This window comes from Cannabis sativa, chromosome 8 (genome assembly GCF_029168945.1).
Source record: "Cannabis sativa cultivar Pink pepper isolate KNU-18-1 chromosome 8, ASM2916894v1, whole genome shotgun sequence".
In the NCBI taxonomy this organism is placed as follows: Eukaryota; Viridiplantae; Streptophyta; class Magnoliopsida; order Rosales; family Cannabaceae; genus Cannabis; species Cannabis sativa.
The window spans coordinates 49044923-49064291 of NC_083608.1; the positions used below are offsets into that span (position 1 = coordinate 49044923).

At 35.3% G+C, this 19369-nt stretch overlaps 2 protein-coding genes, 1 long non-coding RNA gene and 2 other non-coding genes across 5 annotated transcripts; 3 read left to right on the plus strand and 2 right to left on the minus strand.

Annotated features, from left to right (window-relative positions):
• Positions 1-108: 108 nt before the first annotated feature.
• Positions 109-9133, minus strand: LOC115698514 (uncharacterized). The gene is made up of 10 exons (XM_030625593.2): positions 8673-9133; positions 8497-8558; positions 7856-7999; positions 7649-7759; positions 7354-7555; positions 1752-1810; positions 1442-1494; positions 1132-1354; positions 713-821; positions 109-626 (listed from the first exon to the last, which is right to left on the minus strand). The coding sequence occupies exons 1-10, from the start codon at positions 8899-8901 to the stop codon at positions 364-366; spliced, it is 1455 nt and encodes a 484-aa protein (XP_030481453.2). The 5' UTR covers positions 8902-9133; the 3' UTR covers positions 109-363.
• TRNAA-AGC (transfer RNA alanine (anticodon AGC)) lies at positions 9053-9125 on the plus strand. Its single transcript has one exon. It is a non-coding gene; the product is annotated as a tRNA-Ala (tRNA).
• A 3133-nt stretch (positions 9134-12266) lies between the features above and the next one.
• LOC133030083 (uncharacterized) lies at positions 12267-13439 on the minus strand. Its single transcript, XR_009683977.1, has 2 exons — positions 13046-13439; positions 12267-12951 (listed from the first exon to the last, which is right to left on the minus strand). It is a non-coding gene; the product is annotated as an uncharacterized LOC133030083 (long non-coding RNA).
• TRNAA-AGC (transfer RNA alanine (anticodon AGC)) lies at positions 13332-13404 on the plus strand. Its single transcript has one exon. It is a non-coding gene; the product is annotated as a tRNA-Ala (tRNA).
• A 1264-nt stretch (positions 13440-14703) lies between the features above and the next one.
• On the plus strand, positions 14704-18123 carry LOC115698518 (protein CLP1 homolog). Its single transcript, XM_030625601.2, has 10 exons — positions 14704-15051; positions 15135-15203; positions 15305-15400; positions 15793-16034; positions 16178-16316; positions 16414-16470; positions 16951-17085; positions 17206-17441; positions 17534-17578; positions 17670-18123. Exons 1-10 carry the CDS (start codon positions 14821-14823, stop codon positions 17755-17757), a joined length of 1338 nt encoding a protein of 445 aa, XP_030481461.2. The 5' UTR covers positions 14704-14820; the 3' UTR covers positions 17758-18123.
• The last annotated feature ends 1246 nt before the right edge of the window (positions 18124-19369 follow it).

The following is a 19369-nucleotide window of genomic DNA, read 5'->3' on the forward strand; positions in this document are numbered from 1 at the left end:
ACTTTAACTACAAAATCAAAGCCTAATATATGTACAAATTGAGTTTATGATTCTCTTAATCTCTTACACCAAACACCCAATAAATAGTAAGAAGAGTTTCGCCAACTATTCAGTCTCCCAAAAAATAGGTACTATTCCATCTTATTAAGCAATTATTTCTTAAATGCTTTCGCAGAAAGAGATGTATATGATAGACAAATTAGAAGAAAAAAATAGCTATTACAAAATTTGAACTATCAAATAATTAAAAATTTATGCAACACCCTCTAAAGTTGCAACTTGTTCCTTTGTGACTAGTAAAGTTGGTTCAAAGACAATATCAATGGCTAATCTACAAACAAAGATTGATCAATAATTCAGAGTTCACTGAAATGGAACTGGAACACCTTGTTTCTTGTTCACAATAGCCATGGCTAAATAGCGAGTACCCATTCCAATCGGTGCTTCTTCATCCGGTCCTTCCCAAAAAGGAGCTTCCCCTTCCCCCACCAGACGCCAATATCCAGTCCTTAGAGATTCTGCTTGCTCATCTGTGCAGTTTGGCAACAAAGCATCCACTCGAAAATTTATCCCAAGGGAACCGAGGAACTGAGACTGAGTAATCGGGCCATAAACAGCCACATCTCCTGCCAAAGATTACGAAATAACATGATTATATCTTCATTCTTTTGTTTCTGTTGTTCCATTCAAATGTGGAATGAAGGAAACACACCTGATACTTCCTCAGCAGAATGCCGAATTGAAGCAAAATCAACATATGCACTGAGATCTGCTGAGCCTGGATCATCGAGAATGTTTACAAATTTATGTTTCCGAATTGCCTGTGATAAAATGTATTACAGCATCAGCAAGCATTAATAGGAAAGAAGAATGTAAAGGCTTTTCAAACAGGATTTGGCACCAAACATCACACGATAGCAGAAAACTTCGCAAAGCTCTCCACATCAGACCGTGTAATCTTTTGTTTCCAAAGTATATTATTACCCCATAAAATTTTGCAGGTTTAAATGATCAATAGATACAAGCACAGAACATCACAGATACATAAACGTTAATATAAATTTAATTGCATTCAAATTTGCTTAGTTGGTTACTAAGAAAACACAATACTAACAAAGGCAAGGTACGGACCTGCAGACTATCGGAGACTATCCCATTCATGCCATAATCAATTATAAGAGCCCCACCTCCATCAGAACTGATTCTATCGGCAATAGTTTGAGTCAGCTCCATTGCTTTGGGGCAAACCTCAATTTGATCAAGCTTTGTTACTTCTTCAGTTGAGGCCCATTTGCAACGTTTTGCCAGATAGAGAGTTGCGGGTGTAGGCTGTGGAGATAGAACAAAACGAAACCTAGCCGATATTTAAGCGTATCAAATAACTCTGCTAATAAAAGTTATCTGCATACAGTCTACTTCTGTCAAAAGTATAAAACCTTACGTTGAATCTTCTGCAACATCAACCATTTTTTCACTCCAGCCTCGAGAAGCCCTCTGTAGAGGAGAGGTAAAAATCAGACAAGAACAAGATAGCAGCAAATTTGACCAAGATACAGGCATGGAAAATGAAGAAACATATTAATGATTTAGAAAAAATAATAAGGAAAGATACGTATATTATTTATCAAAAAAAAAAACACCTTAAAAGATCCTTTATTTCATGTAAATGCAGAAAAATGCATTTCCTGATTCAAAATATATTGAATATAGATTGAAATGTATTTGACCAAAAGATGTGAAAAAGATCATACCTGAAATTGATGAACTGGTAAAGCATCGTAAAATTCGTGAGCAATTATGATTGTTGGCACTGGCAAAAGGATTCGAGAGAACAAAGTAAGGAAAATAATTGTAGTTATCAGAAGAAAAGAAAAAAACACATTTAAAAAAATATTAAAAGGTCAACAGATACAAGTTTATTGTTTAAATAAATTGAAAATGAAAGTAAAATGTTGTTTTTTGTTTTCAATTTAAAAATATTAAAAGCTCAATAGACATACTTTATTTTACTATCTGTTTTTGGTTAAGGTTTATAAGTATGTATTCAAATGTATATATGTAGAGACACAGTATGTACATCTTTTGTTTTCCAATTTATTTGAAAAAAATTAAATAAATCACTAGAAATTTGTCTTCTCTTTAGTAAATAAGAAAACAAATATTAATGCAGACTAAACAAATTTTTAGTGATTTATTTAATTTCAAGATGGGAGTTATTTATTTAATGCAAGCAAATCCTTAATAAGCTGATATTTATGAGATTTGTCACAGCATAAAATTTATTATGTTAAAGAATGAGTTTGTTATGTCTGTTAGTTGTACAGTTAGACAGTTATTTTCAGTTAGTTAAGTTGGTTAGTTTCTGTTAATGATGTTAGCTGTCATTGCTCTGTAGAGCTCTTGTATAAATACTGTACATTACTCAATTCAATCGAATAACAGAGATTTCATTCTTTTCATTGTCTCTTAAATCTTAACATGGTATCAGAGCAGATTCTTTGATCCAGAGGGTATCGTCTTCCTCATCTCTGTTCTTCGTCAATTCTTTTCTTCTTCCCCATGGCTGGCAACTCAAGAAGCTCTGCTAGCCTAACCTCGTTGAAAGAACCTGTAGCGTTCAAGCATTCCTTGTCGTCCAAACTTGATGAAAACAATTTCCTGTCATGGAAACATCAAATCTTCACAGCTGTAAAAGGCCATCGTCTTCAACATTTCTTTGTTCAAAATTCTGCTCCTCAAAAATACGCCTCTGAAGCAGATCGCACCTCCGAAAACGTGTCTGATGAATATCTTGACTGGGAAGCTCAAGATCAACTTCTTCTCTCCTGGATGCTTTCCTCCATGAATGATCAGATGAACACCAGGATGATCGGATGTGAAACCTCAGCCGATGCATGGGCAGCTCTCCAAGAATTCTTCACTGCTCAGACATCCTCCAAGATAAGTCAATTCAAAACCCAACTTCGTAACACTAAAAAGAACAATCTGTCAATTAGTGATTACTTGCTTAAAATTAAATCTATAGTTGATCTGTTATCAGCTATAGGTCATAAATTTTCTGTTGCTGATCATATTGAGGCCATTTTTAATGGCCTAGGACCTGAATATGATGTCTTCTACACCTCCTACTCCATTCACAAAGACAAATTCACTGTCACGGAGCTTGAAGCCTTACTAATGGCTCAAGAATCAAGAATTGAGAAATCTGTCAAAGAATTAGATATCTCAAATGGTGAAGCCAATCTAGCCAACTATAGACCAACTGGTACCAATCGAGGATACTTTCCATCACAAAGAGGGGGACACAACAACAACTCTGGTTTTCACACCAGAGATGACAGCAATGGGTTTGCAAATCGTGGATCTGGCCGTGGAAATCAAGGAAGGGGAAGATGGTCAAATTCACAATGGCCACCTAAACCCATCTGTCAACTATGCCAAAAACCAGGTCACATGGCTCTCCAATGCTTTTATCGCTTTGATAAAACCTTTCAAGGACACAGCACGGCTCCTCCTCAATCCAACTCCAACATGCACGCGATGATAGCCACACCGAATCTTGTAGGAGACTCGAATTGGTATCCTGATTCCGGTGCAACAAATCACCTAACACCAGATGCTGAAAATCTTATGACCAGTACTGAATACAATGGACAAGAGCAGATCATGGTGGGCAATGGCACAGGTTTGAACATACATCATATTGGTCATTCATCTTTTAAATCTCCTTTATCTTCCAAAACTCTTATCCTTAAAAATTTACTCCATGTACCTACTATAACCAAAAACTTGCTTAGTGTCTCTCAATTTGCTAATGATAACTCTGTGTTTTTTGAATTTCACCCTAATCTTTGTTTTGTCAAAGACCAGGCAACCAAGAAGACTCTTCTTGTTGGCAAACTTGATCGAGGCTTATATGTGTTTGACAGTACACAAATCAATGGCCTGCAATCTTGCAAACCAGCTATTTCACCACCTCTCAAGCCAGCTGCCTTCTTGTCTCTAAATCAAGCTCCTTCCCTTTTTCAATTGTGGCACGACGAGTTGGGACATCCCACTGCAAAAACTGTACAAAAAATAATGTCCAATTGTAATATCTCTTCATTCAATAAAAGTGTCTTTGATTTTTGTCATGCTTGTTGTTTGGGGAAATCTCATAAATTACCTTTTTCCAACTCTCTCACAGTGTACACTCAACCCCTACAAATGATTTACACAGATCTTTGGGGTCCCTCACCTCAAAAATCCTCAAATGGATATACTTATTACATAAGCTTTGTAGATGCTTGCACTAGATATACATGGCTTTATTTGCTTAAACAAAAATCTGAAGCTTTTCCCACCTTTCAGATATTCAAGAAACAAGTTGAACTTCAATTTAATCTTCCCATTAAAGCTCTTCAAAGTGATTGTGGGGGTGAGTTTAAGCCATTTGACAAATTTTTTGATCAATGTGGCATTGTACACACACAATCTTGTCCACACACCCATGAACAAAATGGGGTTGTTGAGAGAAAACATAGACACATAGTTGAGAGTGGTCTCTCTCTTCTTGCACATGCTCACATGCCTCTCCAATATTGGGATGAAGCATTTCGAACTGCTGTCTATCTTATTAATAGGCTTCCTTCCCCAAAATTACACAATCAATCTCCATTTCAGCTTTTATATCACAAAGAGCCTAACTACACATCTCTTAGAATCTTTGGTTGTGCATGTTATCCAAATTTAAGGCCATACAACAAAAACAAGCTGCAATTTCGATCTACTCAATGCACATTTGTTGGTTATAGTTTAAATCAAAAGGGGTATAAATGTCTCAGTTCTGAAGGGAGAATATATCTCTCTCGAGATGTTACATTTAATGAACATTATTTTCCTTTTTTTTCCAACACTGCAGCAAGCTCTTCATCTACTCTCTTTCCCAATCCTGTCTCTGCCACACCACCAAAAATAACCACTTCAGTTTCCCCACACTATCCCTCACCCACTACCATTTCAAATGACCAATTTGGTGCTATGATAGACACCACTTCTTCCTCTGCCAATGTTACACCAGCTAACCCATGTTTCAGTACAGGTTTTAATGACACAGGTACAGTTGCTGGTCCAAGTTTTGTCCCTGCAGTTTCAGTACCATCAGCACCAACTCCAGCTGTCTCTGCTCCAGCACCTTGTGGTCCTACTGTTCCAGCTACAGCCACATCAACATCAAATAATCAGCATCCTATGTGCACCAGATCCAAAAATGGGATCCACAAACCCAAAGTTTACATCACAGTCCTTATCCCATCCAGCATTTATGAAGCTTTAAAGGATCCAAAATGGAATGCAGCTATGAATGAAGAGATTCGTGCCCTGGTTAAAAATAAGACATACATCTTAGTCCCTCTCCCAGCTGGCAGAACACCTGTTGGGTGTAAATGGGTCTATAGGATAAAGGAAAATCCTGATGGTTCCACAGAGAGATACAAAGCACGGCTTGTGGCAAAAGGATACCATCAACTTCCAGGTTTTGATTTTTCTGAGACGTTTAGTCCAGTTGTTAAACCCCACACTATTCGCATAGTTCTCACTATTGCTCTTTCTAGACAATGGGCTGTTCATCAATTAGATGTTAACAACGCTTTCCTCAATGGAGAATTACAAGAGGAGGTGTACATGACACAACCACCAGGGTTTGAAGATCCCTCTCAACCTAATGCTGTGTGCAAGCTCAACAAAGCCATTTATGGCCTAAAACAAGCTCCAAGAGCTTGGTTTGATAAGCTTACTGCTGTCCTTCTCTCTCTTGGTTTTCTTTTCTCAAAGGCAGATCAATCTCTGTTTTACAAACACAATGGAGGGCACACCACATTTATTCTAGTATATGTGGATGATATTTTAATCACAGGCAGCTCTTCCACTTATATCTCGGCTCTTATTGCAGATTTAAACAAGATTTTTGCTCTCAAAAACCTAGGGGAAATCAAGTACTTCCTTGGTATAGAAGTGACTCACACAACAAATGGCCTTCACTTGTCCCAAACCAAGTATATCAAGGATTTACTTGCTCGAGCAAAAATGCAGTTTGCTAAACCAAATGCCACTCCTATGACTTCTGGTTTAAGGTTATCTGCATATGGAAGTGATCCAAAGAGAAAATGCACAGTTCTACAGGTCAATAGTTGGTGGATTACAATACATCACGGTTACAAGACCTGAAATTTCTTACTGTGTTAATAAAGTTTGTCAATTCATGCACAATCCCCTTCAATCTCATTGGTCTGCAGTTAAGAGAATTCTCAAGTATCTGTCAGGAACTCTTGATCATGGTTTGCATTTAACAAAGCCAACTCAACTCGATTTAGTGGGATTTTGTGATGCAGATTGGGGTGCTGATCCTGATGACAGGAGATCAACAAGTGGGTTCTGCATTTATTTTGGTTCGAATTTAGTGGCTTGGCAATCCAAAAGCGACGATCGTCTCACGTTCATCAACAGAGGCTGAATTCAGGAGCTTGGCAACCATTACAGCTGAAATTACATGGATAAAATCACTTCTCTCTGAGCTGCAAATCACTTTGCCATCTCGACCTGTGATCTGGTGTGATAATCTCAGCACCATTCTTCTAACAGCTAATCCAGTTTTACACGCTCGAACCAAACACATCGAACTCGATCTCTACTTTGTTCGTGAAAAGGTGCTTAACAAAGAAATCGATGTGCGTCATGTGCCTGCCATTGACCAAATAGCTGATTGTCTCACTAAGGCCATTTCGAGTTCTCGATTCCCTACTTTGCGAGACAAACTCAGAGTTGAAAGCTCTTCAAATCTGAGTTTGAGGGGGGCTGTTAAAGAATGAGTTTGTTATGTCTGTTAGTTGTACAGTTAGACAGTTATTTTCAGTTAGTTAAGTTGGTTAGTTTCTGTTAATGATGTTAGCTGTCATTGCTCTGTAGAGCTCTTGTATAAATACTGTACATTACTCAATTCAATCGAATAACAGAGATTTCATTCTTTTCATTGTCTCTTAAATCTTAACAATTAAACTTCACAACTTGGTTTCCACAAGAAGCATTTGTTATGCAAAACTTGGTCAACACTAAAATCCAACTCTTACAATTTGCATCATCAAGTAAGCTAACAAAAAAGTAAAATATTCAAATTCAAAGAACTGCCCACACAAGTCCCATCTTGCCTGTGGTTCTTTAGCAACAGTAATAAAGAGCTTTATTAGGCAAACTAGATTCATTTGAGAAATTAAATTGGCAAAGGTTTTCGATTCATCATGTTAAAAGCTAATATTCATTATCTATGCACAAAAAATACACATTACAATACACAACATTAACAAAAAGATAATTTCTTACCTCCTGAAGGAACTTGCTCCAATGCAGCATGCCATGATACCGGTGTTTGAGCCAATGTACTAACTGTCCTTTTATTAACCTGGTCTGTAATATCTTCATCAACACATTTCAAGTTCTCGTGTTGAAGTTTCTGTAATGTTGGACTACACTCCACCAAGTGTACATGCAGTGACTCAATGAAATTTTTAAACTTTGACACACCCTGCATTAAAAGTATTCTATTAAAGATACACGTCCATTTCTCTGTTGTCTACCTCAAAACATGAAATTTGAAATGAGAATTGGCGATTCATACACGAAGAAGATCAACCATAAGAGTTCCTCTTCCCGGGCCTAGCTCAACTAGATTAACTTTCTTGGGTTGCCCCATTTGCTCCCACAAGCACATTGCCCAAACGCCAACCATCTACAACAACAGTTCAATATACAAATTAGTTCATTATAACCAACCTTCCATACTCAAGTGAAACTAACAAGAATGAAACTCAAACAAGCAAATTACCTCTCCAAACATCTGGCTCACTTCAGGAGAGGTGATGAAATCACCTTCTGCTCCAAACACATCTCGGTTAATATAGAATCCAGCTTTAGGATTTGTCAATACTTCCTCCATATACTCAGCAACCGAGATTGGACCACCCCGGAACTAACAAACAATAAACATAAAAATTGGCTTAACATGCGAGAGGTACAGGATCGATACCCTGCGTCTCCATTGATTTTTATGTTTATCTTTTACAGCAAAATTTTAACTAAAATTTCAATTAAAATTTTAATAAAAATCATGTTCAATCTAATGTTCAACTCCTTTGTACAAAACATAATATAAAATTGTTTCAATGCACTCTTGAAAGAGATATTGCGGTACATCCTTATTTGTTTTGACATCCAGGAGAGTTTTTAGCTTTTTTTCTTTTTTTGTTATGATCATGTACCTCTTAACAAGAATGAACCTCAAACAAGCAAATTATCTCTAATGTAAATTACATTATACAATGGCTCTAATGAACCATCTCAGCTGATTATTGTGAAATGATAACAATATTCACCAACAAAGATTCAAATTTTGCAAATACTAAGTTGAGATGATAATTGAAAACAAAAACTATGCACAAAATCAAAGAAAAAGTTGGAAATGAGAACCTTTATGATGCCTTTGAGATGTTTGACGAGCTCAGAATCAGATGTAGATTCATGGGAATGCTCTACCAATCCAAAAAATAATAAATAAATAATTTAAGTTGCTTACTCATTACAAGAAAAAACAAAAGAAAGAGCAACGAATCGAAAATCCCAATAGGAAAAATGAGTGATTTTACCAGGCGGAGTGTGTAGACCAGAGCGATCAATGGAGAGCGTGGCAGTGGGTTGAGAAGTGGCTTGGTTTGCGTCCTCTAACTGTTCGACAAAAGAACTGTTTGGAATGCGGGAAGAAGAAGAAAAGAACAAACATTTGGGAGGCAAAGAAGGTGAAAGATGAGAAGCCAAGTAGTATGATTTGGCAATATGGCGGCCAGTGGAAGCTCGTTGCAGCACTCGCCTCAGCATTTTTTTTGTTTTGGGTTTGGGGTGGACGGTGTGGCCTGGCTAGCTTGGCCTCCTGCTAGAGCTCGTTTCCACTATACAACAAGCAAGAGTATGCATTAGTCCATTAATTACATGTTATTATTTAGATATAGTTTGAATCAACGAACAACTTGGGGATGTAGCTCAGATGGTAGAGCGCTCGCTTAGCATGCGAGAGGTACGGGGATCGATACCCCGCATCTCCATTTTTTTTAATGTGTTTTATTTTTGGTTAATTAGCAATTTTTGTCATGCTCTTGAACTTTTTTTGCCGTTAAAAATTTCTCCTGAATTATTAAGATTGTTAAATTTAAAGAATTTTATCTAATTTTAGTAAAAAAATCTAACATGAATGAAAATTCAGGGGGCATGATTTAGTACATATCAAAGTTTAAGGGACATGATTTGGTAGATATCAAAGTTTGAGGAGCATGGTTTAGTACATAAACAATCACTAAAACAATAAAATTGAATAAAATTAGACAAAAGTCCTTAAATTTAACAATCTCAATAGTTCAGGAGGAATTTTTAACGGCAAAAAAAAAATTCTGGGAGCATAATTTTGTATATGTCAAAGTTCGAGGAAAAAATTACTAATTAGCCTTTATTTTTTACAGCAAAATAAATGTTATTTTATTTTATTTATTTATTTATTTATTTATTGAAAAGAATCATAATCATTATGTTCAACTCCTTTAACTAATTTTCTTATAAAAGTTATAAAAAGTGCTTAGTAGGAACTCTCTATATAAGGGTTTTCTTCTCTTTTCTCTCTCTAAGCTAGGGTTTCATCTCTTTTATTCCCTTTTCTCGGCTAGAGACCCACTTGCCAGCCTGGTTGTGTATTTGGTGTTCTCTAGTCGAGAAAGACTGTTTGTTGGTAGTTCTCTTGATCTTGGTTCCTTGCATGACGAGCATGGGGAGGCTGACGACAGGAATGTTTTTTTCGGAGTCGTCGTCGAGGGAAGGTCGAGCTTTTTAAGGCTTTGTGGTCTATTGCGACTGAGATCTGGAAGAGGCACCGATGGGCCTCTAACAGTGTTAGTCGTCTTTGATCGGCCGTTTTTGGCGCTTTTGGCCCTCTACCTATTCTTTTGAAGCTTGGGGACATGCTAAGATGGAGGAGTGGTTGAGTTTTGTGTTCCCTCTGGCACTAAGAGCTTGCTGGTGACGGGATGACACTTTATCTCCAATTGGTAAAAAAAAAAATAAAAAAACTCCTTCATACAAAACATCAAAAGAAGAAATAAATAAATTAAAAATTGATCATACATGAACCCAACGCGACCACAACCATTTTCACACATTTTTTATCTATTTTGACATCCTAATTTTTTTTTTTTTTTTGTGTAATTACTTTTATAATGGTGTAGTTATTTGATTTCACCTATAAATTTATCATATTTGCCAATAAATTTATATAATTACATAGAATGAGAAAAATATTAAAGTATTTAGAGACAACAATTTTACATGGTTGGAATATTAATGAGTTTTAATCTACGAATTACTATTTAGTGAGTATACAGCAATTCAAACTTTTAGAATTTTGACAGCACAAGAGCACTCACAACAACCTCTTTATAATAAATATTCTCTAAATTTTTGGCTAAATGTAATAAAAAAGACTTTTATGAGCTTTTTTAAATCATATATGTATAATAGAGATGCACTTAAACTAATGTAACTTGCTCTACATGTAGAAAATTAGAAAATGAATGTAATTTTTAAACTTTGACACCCCCTGCATTAAAAGTAGGGTAAATAGTGGTAAAACCCCCAATACTTTCGTTTTAGTTTTATTAAACCCCCAAAACCCAAATTTCTGCGGGTAATCCTCCAAAACCAGGAAACTGTTAGCAATTTACCCTTTCCGTCCAAATTTAGCTGTTAAGTGCCATGTTAGCTTGTCCACGTGGACACAATATACACGTGACATCATTTTATCGGTGCACGTAAAAAATTGTTTAAAAAAAATTAAAAAATTAAAATTAAATTAATTTAAAATTAAATATATATATATTAATAAAAAAAAATTCTTTTTTTTCTTTTTTCTTTTTCTTTTCTTTCTTTTTCTCTCTCTCTCTCTCTCTAACTCCACCTCTTTCTGTGTCTCACCACCACCATCACTCCTCTTCAAAAATATCATCAGCACCACCACCACGATCCACCACAGATGCCCACCACAGCACCACCAGCATCCACCACCACCTTAACCTGTTATTTTTATCCAAACAACCACAACTACCACCAACTCCACCCCAACTCAAACACAACTACGCAACTCATATCCAAACAATCAAACAAACCTAAACCTACCAAGATCTTAGATTCAAATCCCAACAACAAAAAATCTAAATCAGATCCACAAAAAAAAAAAAAATCAATTCAAAAAACCTAAATTAGATCCACAAAAAATCTAATCGAAGGGGCAAGAAGCGAGATCGAGATCCCAGATCTCGTTCTGGTGTGAAACAACCCGTCACCTTCTCTTCTCCTTTAGACGACGCCGGTGAACACGCAGCTGGTGAACGACAGCAGAACCACTGCCCTAGTCGAGTCCCAACCTTCGTCGTAACCCCCCATTCGACTAAGCTTCAGCAACCACGAACTCGCACCAGCACGAACCCAGCAACTCCATCGCCACCCCCATTCGAGAACCCATCCGAACAAGCTCCGTTCAACCAGCCACTGTTAACCATCACCACCACCACGAAGCTTCAACACCAGTCAAACACTACTTTCACAAGCTCCGGCTTGCACGGCCTTGAGAGAGACAGAGAGAGGAGATCGAGAGAGAGAGAGAGAGAGATAAAACGAGAGAGATAGATCGAGAGAAGTTTCAGACGAAAAGAAAAAGAAAGAAAAGAAAAAAAAAGAAAAAGAAAGAAAAAAAAAGATTTTTTTTATTTATATATATTTTTTTAATTTTAAATTAATTTTATTTTAATTTTTTAATTTTTGTAAATAATTTTTTACGTGGACCAATAAAATGGTGTCACGAGCCAACATGGCACTTAACAGCTAAATTTGGACGGAAAGGGTAAATTGCTAACAGTTTCCTGGTTCAGAAATTTGGATTTTGGAGGTTTAATGAAACTAAAACGAAAATATTGGGGGTTTTGCCGCCATTTACCTTTAAAAGTATTCTATTAAAGATACTCTTTCATTTCTCTGTTATCTAACTCAAAACATGAAATTTGAAATGAGAATCAGTGATTCATACTCGAAGAAGATCAACCATAAGAGTTTCTCTTCCCGAGCCTAGCTAACTAAATTAACTTTCTTTGGTTGCCCCATTTGCTCCCACAAGCACATTACCAAATGCCAACCATCTAAAACAATAGTTCAATATACAAAGTAGTTCATTATAATCAACTTTCAATACTCAAGTGAACTAACAAACAAGAATGAATCTCAAACAAGCAAATTATCTCTCCAAACATCTGACTCACTTCAGAAGAGGTGATAAAATCACCTTATGCTCCAAACACATCTCGGCTAATATAAAATCCAGCTTTAGAATTTGTCAAAACTTCCTCCATATACTCAGCAATCAGATTGGACCACCTCGGAACTAACAAACAATAAACATAAAAATTGACTCTAATGTAAATTACATTATGCAATGGCTCTAATGAACCATCTCAGCTGATTATGGTGAAATCATACCAATATTCACTAACATAGATTAGCATTTTGCAAATGATAGAGAGTCATATGATCCATGGTTACTCCTCTCGTAACTAATTGATTTTGAGATGGAACCAATATATCCTACTATTCTAACATAGTATCAGAGCCAACCACTAAAAATCCGAAAATCGATCCAAAATAGAGAGCCGAAAGAGTTATTGTAATTTTGAGATGGAACCATCCATCTTATAATTCTAAGAGCATACTAACTTGAGATGATAATTGAATACACAAAATATGCATAGAATTAAAGAAAAGTTGGAAATGAAAACTTGATGATGCCTTTGAGATGCTTGACGAGGAGCTCAGAATCAGAGCTAGGTTCATGAGAATGCTCTGCCATTCCAAAAAGTTTCTTATTCATTACAAGTAAAAACAAAAGAAAGAGCAACGAATCGAAAGTCCCAATAGAAAAAATGAAAGATTTTACCAGGTGGAGTGTATAGACCAAAGCAATCAATGGAGAACGTGGCAGTAGGTTGAGAAGTGGTTTGGTTTGCGTGGCAAAGAAGGTGAAAGATGAGAAGGTAAGTAATATGATGATTTGGGAATATGGGGGCCAGATGAAGCTCGTTGCAGGACTCGCCTCAGCCAGTGGCTTGGGCTCTTGGTAGACCTCGTTTCCATTTCCACACTATACAACTTGTTCTACATGTAAGCAAGAAGAGTATGCATCAGTCCCGTAATTAAATATTATTATTTACAATGAACAAACTGGGGATGTAGCTCAGATGGTAGAGCGCTCGCTTAGCATGCGAGAGGTACGGGGATCGATACCCCGCATCTCCATATATTTTTCTGTTTTATTTTTTACAGCAAAATTTTAACATTCTAAATTATTATTTCAATTTAATAAAAGTCTTTTTTTTTAAAAAAAAAAAAAAAGGATCAGAATTATGTTCATTTTAATGTTTTACTCCTTTAAACAAAACATCAAAAGAAGGAATAATAAAATAAATATTGACCACACTTCACACATGAACCCAATACAACCCATCATCGAAGATTTTTTTGAGCATATTCTTTATCTGTTTTGATATTTTAAAAAGTTTTTTAGTCAAATTATTTTTATGATAATTTGAAATTATTTATGGATTTATTGTGTATGTTGATCAAATTTTTAGCAGCTAATAAATTTATGTAATTATATAGATTAAAAAAAATTAAAGTATTTAGAGATGAGAATTTTATGTAGTTTGGACATTAACGAGTTTTAATCTACGATTTACTGTTTAGTGAGTATACATAATTGGGGCTCGTAGAATTTAGCATAAGGGTTCTGAATTAAAATTTGAAAAATGCTAAGAGACATCTTAAGGTGTCAAGCACTACAAAAAGTGACATACTGATATTAGAGTAATTTAATATCGTTACTCACACATTTTAATTTAATAAATAATACATAAAATTACTAACCACTCATGACGCACCACATCAGTGTGGTGTTAGGTCCAAGATACTTAATAGTAATGCTCCCAAAATGTAGAATCCCTTGTACTAAAAGACTCCCCTAAATACTAACTTTAAGGCTATGTCATCTTCTAAGGTGTTATTAAATAGAAAGATTGTATCTTATCAATGTCCATAAATGATAAATCTAGTATACATCAAACTGTCTAATTGAAAAAATAACTTATTATCACATCATTTTATAACAGCTAAGTTCACGAGTTAGAGATAAACGGACTCCAACCGGTTACATCTGGGGAAACCATACTACAAAATTTTCCCTAACCCTTAAAGGCTTAAACCCAATAAATAGAGGTTTCTAAAGAAGAGAAATTTACATGGTATACTAAATTTTGTCATTTTTTTACAAAAATACTGCCAGACGGTATTTTTTACTTTTTTTACTGTTTTTTTTATAAGTTTCATACTGCAATATACTGTGTTAAGTTTTCACTAGTGTTCTACTAGTGTTTTTTAGTTGTTCTACTGTTGTTTTGAGTTGTTCTATTTTGTATTTTACTAGTGTTTTACAAAAACACAGTATTTTTGAAAACTTTTTCGTGTGATAATATTTTTGTAAAAGTTAACTCAAATTCCAGTATTTTTGTAAGTTTCCCACTAAAAATAAACATATGGGCTTGTGGGCCTTGGTAAAGTAGATGCCCATGCCCATTAGTAGAAGAAGTCATTCCTTATTGACTATTGAGAGTATTGAGTAGGTGAAGACTGAGGAGTCGAACTTAGAGCTTTACAACAATGGCTTATGGAGGTACACCACTGGGTCCCCCACCAATGGCAGCTGCTGCTGCTTCATCATCAGCCTCCACAGTTCGCCAGGTCAAGTTGGACCGAGAGAGCGAGCTTCGAATCGAAGTTGGATACGACTCCTCCCTCAGGCTCCGACTTCTAAACGGCACAGCTGAGATATTCGGCACCGAACTCCCACCTGAAATCTGGCTCACTTTCCCTCCCAGGCTCAAATTTGCTGTATTTTTCTGTATTCAAAGCATTTTCACTTTTTTTCTTCTCCTTGTGGATTTTGAATTTTTTGGATGTTTATTCTGTGAAAGGTTTTCACTTGGTATGGAGCCACAATTGAACTGGATGGTAGTACTGAAACTGACTACACTGCAGATGAGGTATTATTTATCTTCTTCTTCTTCTTCTTAATTTTCTAATTTCATTATGGATTATTTACTAGTTTGTACAATAGTCACTGTAAGCGCTTGATTTTGCCCAGACCCCTATGATTAGCTACGTGAATGTCCATGCCATATTGGATGGTCGAAGAAACCGTGCTAAAGCTTCGTCCTCTGATGGTTCCAGTACGGTTCAGGTACTTCATTTTAATGGTGTTTATTCGTTTCGTCAACAAGAGTTATATTTATATGTTGATCATTTCTATTTCACACCTTAAAGTGGTCACATCATACCGATGTGACACCCAATAATTGGTTAGTGATTTCTCGTATTATTTATGTAATCAAAATTTATGGAATCCAATATTGAAATGCACCCATAACAATATTTTCCTTTATATGTGTTATCTACAAAAGAGTTAGTATTTCTCTTGTGTAATTCTATTCTATTGTATTAGGCAAATAACAAGTATTTGCTATATTCAATTCTCAAATGGGTCATGGGATTCCGTTGAAACTCTTATTGTGTTCTTTAGTGTTTGCACATTTTCATTTCAACCTCTTCCGTTCCTTCATGGTCCACTACCAGGGGCCTCGGGTCATTGTTGTGGGACCTACAGATTCTGGGAAGAGTACATTGTCAAGAATGCTTCTTAGTTGGGCAGCTAAACAGGGTTGGAAACCTACTTTTGTGGACTTGGATATTGGTCAAGGATCCATAACTCTACCGGGATGTATTGCTGCTACTCCTATTGAAATGCCTATTGACCCAGTTGAAGGGATTCCTCTTGAGATGCCTTTGGTTTACTTCTATGGACACACCACTCCCAGGTAACAATTGATCAGGTGATATGCTATATACTAAATGCAATATCAACTAATGAAATTCTCCAAGCTGTACTGATTACTAGAGATTCCCCTTTCGCAATTTGGATTAAGGTTGTTAGATTTTATTAAGAACTATTTATTTCCAGTAACAATGTAGAACTATACAAAATCCTTGTGAGGGAGCTTTCTCAACTGCTTGAGAGACAATTTGCGGGTAATATTGAATCTCGAGCTGCTGGCATGGTGATCAATACCATGGGTTGGATAGAAGGAATAGGATATGAGGTATGCAAGTTTCAGAATTATGGATTTTATACTTCTTCGACCTTTTTTTATTTCTTTTTGCTGAGGTTTATATTTTTTAACTTGTTTCTTTCTACAGTTGCTTCTTCATGCAATCGACACATTTAATATCAACGTTGTATTGGTTCTGGGTCAGGTAGATGCCCTTGTTTATATATTTATGTGTCCAGTTATTATTTCAATAACTATTTATATAATTTGTCCATACCTTTTTATGGTAGATATTGATACATAACTAAATTGTTATGAACTTGTGAAAAATTTCTGAGCAACAATACTGTTTATTTGCTTGCATCATGTTTTAATAAGGTGTATCGTGCAATTGAAATTTTCATAAACCTAAAGCAAGCTAGATTTAGAGAAAGAATTTAATCATTAATAGGTATGTTATCTGAAAAATCGATGTTTTTAAATGGGCAGACGATATTAGTTTTTCTAATTTGTAAGGAAAACTTTGTTTCGAATTCTGTCTGAGGAGCTACAGAATTCTCAACCGCAAGTGTTATCTTATTGCTGTTAATTGAGGCCTAAGTGCTACTATTGTATCTGAATTATTTAAGGATTTGAGACTGGTTAGCATTTTTACAAAATTATAAGAATTTCCTTTTCCATTCAGGAAAAACTTTGCAGTATGCTCAGAGATGTTCTGAAAAACAAGCCTGATGTGGATGTTGTAAAACTTCAAAGATCTGGAGGAGTTGTATCGAGGAATGTCAAATATCGTCAGAAGGCTAGGAGTTTGAGGATAAGGGTAACTGTTTTGTGGTCAATGTTGTTCTATATAACACAATTTGATACATTCTCTTAAGTTCCAGGACTAGTTTGGGGTTCTCTTTTAATTGACAAGGCTAATGTTGTTTTTTTTCTCTAGGAATATTTTTATGGAAGGATAAACGATCTCTCCCCGCATTCTAATATTGCGAGTTTTAGTGATTTATTGGTCTATCGAATTGGTGGGGGACCTCAGGCACCCCGGTCAGCCCTGCCAATTGGTGCAGAGCCTGCAGCAGATCCTACAAGATTAGTCCCTGTGAATATCAACCAGGATTTGCTCCATCTAGTTCTTGCTGTTTCATTTGCGAAAGAGCCTGAGGAAATTCTTTCAAGGTCCCTTACCCCTTCCATTCTTCAATAGATTACCATTAGAATACTGATTACCAATCACTTATTTGCTTATTATTTATTTATTTTTATTGCAGCAACGTTGCCGGGTTTATATACATTACTGACATTGACATTCAGAGGTTAGAATTTTGAGTTTCAATAGTTTCTACAGACACCTATAAACTGAGTCTATCTTGGTTTTGACTAGTTTATCAACATCTGACATTGCAGGAAGAAGATTACATATCTTGCACCAGCTGCTGGTGATCTCCCGAGCAAATATCTGATTGTGGGAACCTTGACATGGATCGAAACATAGTGGTAAGGATGTCGAATTCTTGACTTGCTCCTCATAATGATAGTTGATAAAGTTTGATCATGAATAGCTCTCTACTGTTGTACATTACTTCTGCTAATTTTCTCAAGGAGTGGAAGAGATAAGTTTATCAAATGTCTCTGACATTAAATCTCATGTTATAATCTGAGTCTTTGTTTAGTGTAGTGATGTCTTTAGCACATAAAGTTTAGTTTAGTGGAATCTTTTATATTTCTGTATAGCAAGATCTTGACTTTATTTGTTCTAATGGTGAAGATTGAAGAAGGTAGGTAATATCTCATTCAACACTTCCTTAATTAGTTGATTATTTATATTTAATTATGAAGATGGTTAATTAATTTGGTATTATTGTTGGAACAAATATCTGCATATGACGGGAACATTGTTATCTTTTGGTATACAAAGTAACAAAGCAGTAATATCATTGTTGGTTGGTTGGCCTTGCCGGCTGGAAAAAAATTATGATAATATAAAATAAAAAAAATATATATTATTATGTTTGCTATTTGTTTTTGTAAAGTGAGGCTGATATAAAAGTTGGTCTGTTTTTTTGTTTTTGTTTTTGATGAATTGAATTAACCCCATGTTTGGTATGGTGGAAAAATGGAAAGAAAAGAAACTTAAGAGAGAAAAGTGGAGAGATTGTAAAAATGAGTGTGTTTAGTGTGAGAGAAAAATACAGTCATGGGGGCCATGCGATTGGTTACATTCGCTCTGAAACAAGCTTGGTGTGGCCAAAAGAATTTATCGTATAGTAATGGTTAGTGATATTTCCAATAGCGATATGACAGCGAGAAAAGTGTTAGGGCGTTTAGTAGTATTTCTTAAATGAATGTGGATAAAAATGTGTAAATTATTAATTTCTAACGCTAATAATTATTAAAATTAAAATTATATAAACAAAATAATAAATTTCAAAGCAAATTTTCTCATTTTTTTTACCAAACAATATAGAAGAAAATAATTTTCCTTTATTTTCTTCAAAATTATTCCATCCCTCTTATTTTATTTCCTTCTCACCAAGTAAAAGTTTCTTAGTTGGTTAGTGTTTTATTTTTTGTTTATTTTAATGCTTAGATAAGTTTAGTCAATGTAGATGTGGAAATTTTGAGTGAAATAAAATATAATGGGGTGGAAGTAACTAAAAACTTAGAAAGGATGTTTGTTTAGTCAATTACAAATTATTGAGGCACTGAATTAGGGTGAATGAAACTTGAGGGTGTTTCTTTTCTCACTTTACAGCGTTACACACCATTTTTTGATACCAATTAGGTTGTTGTTGTTATCATCCTTTTGAAATAAAAATTAAAAAAGAGGAAAACAGTGCAATGGATTTGAAAAAAGGGGTGCATTGAAAAGACTCCAACATTGTGAACAAACTATTTATAAATAGGATTGGAGTCATCTTTGCACTAAACTTTTTAATTTTTTTTTTCTCACTTTTGGCCTATAATTATTTTTTTATATATTTTTTTTTGAGTAATTTGCGGTTTAAATACATAAATTTAACTCTCAGTTATAAATAAATACTTACGTTTAATTTTTAGCGGTAATAATATTTAAGTTATAATTTTAAAACTTCTTTAGGTACTTG

Excerpts from the sequence above, each read along its gene's own strand:
- LOC115698518 (XM_030625601.2), top strand. The coding sequence starts at position 14,821 with ATGGCTTATGGAGGTACACCACTGGGTCCCCCACCAATGGCAGCTGCT. Across the intron at positions 17,086-17,205 it reads CTAGGAGTTTGAGGATAAGG|GAATATTTTTATGGAAGGAT; the intron begins GTAACTGTTTTG and ends TTTTTTCTCTAG. Across the intron at positions 17,579-17,669 it reads ACTGACATTGACATTCAGAG|GAAGAAGATTACATATCTTG; the intron begins GTTAGAATTTTG and ends CTGACATTGCAG.
- LOC115698514 (XM_030625593.2), bottom strand. The coding sequence starts at position 8,901 with ATGCTGAGGCGAGTGCTGCAACGAGCTTCCACTGGCCGCCATATTGCC. Across the intron at positions 822-1,131 it reads TAGTCTCCGATAGTCTGCAG|GCAATTCGGAAACATAAATT; the intron begins GTCCGTACCTTG and ends ATTTTATCACAG. Across the intron at positions 627-712 it reads TTCTGCTGAGGAAGTATCAG|GAGATGTGGCTGTTTATGGC; the intron begins GTGTGTTTCCTT and ends AATCTTTGGCAG.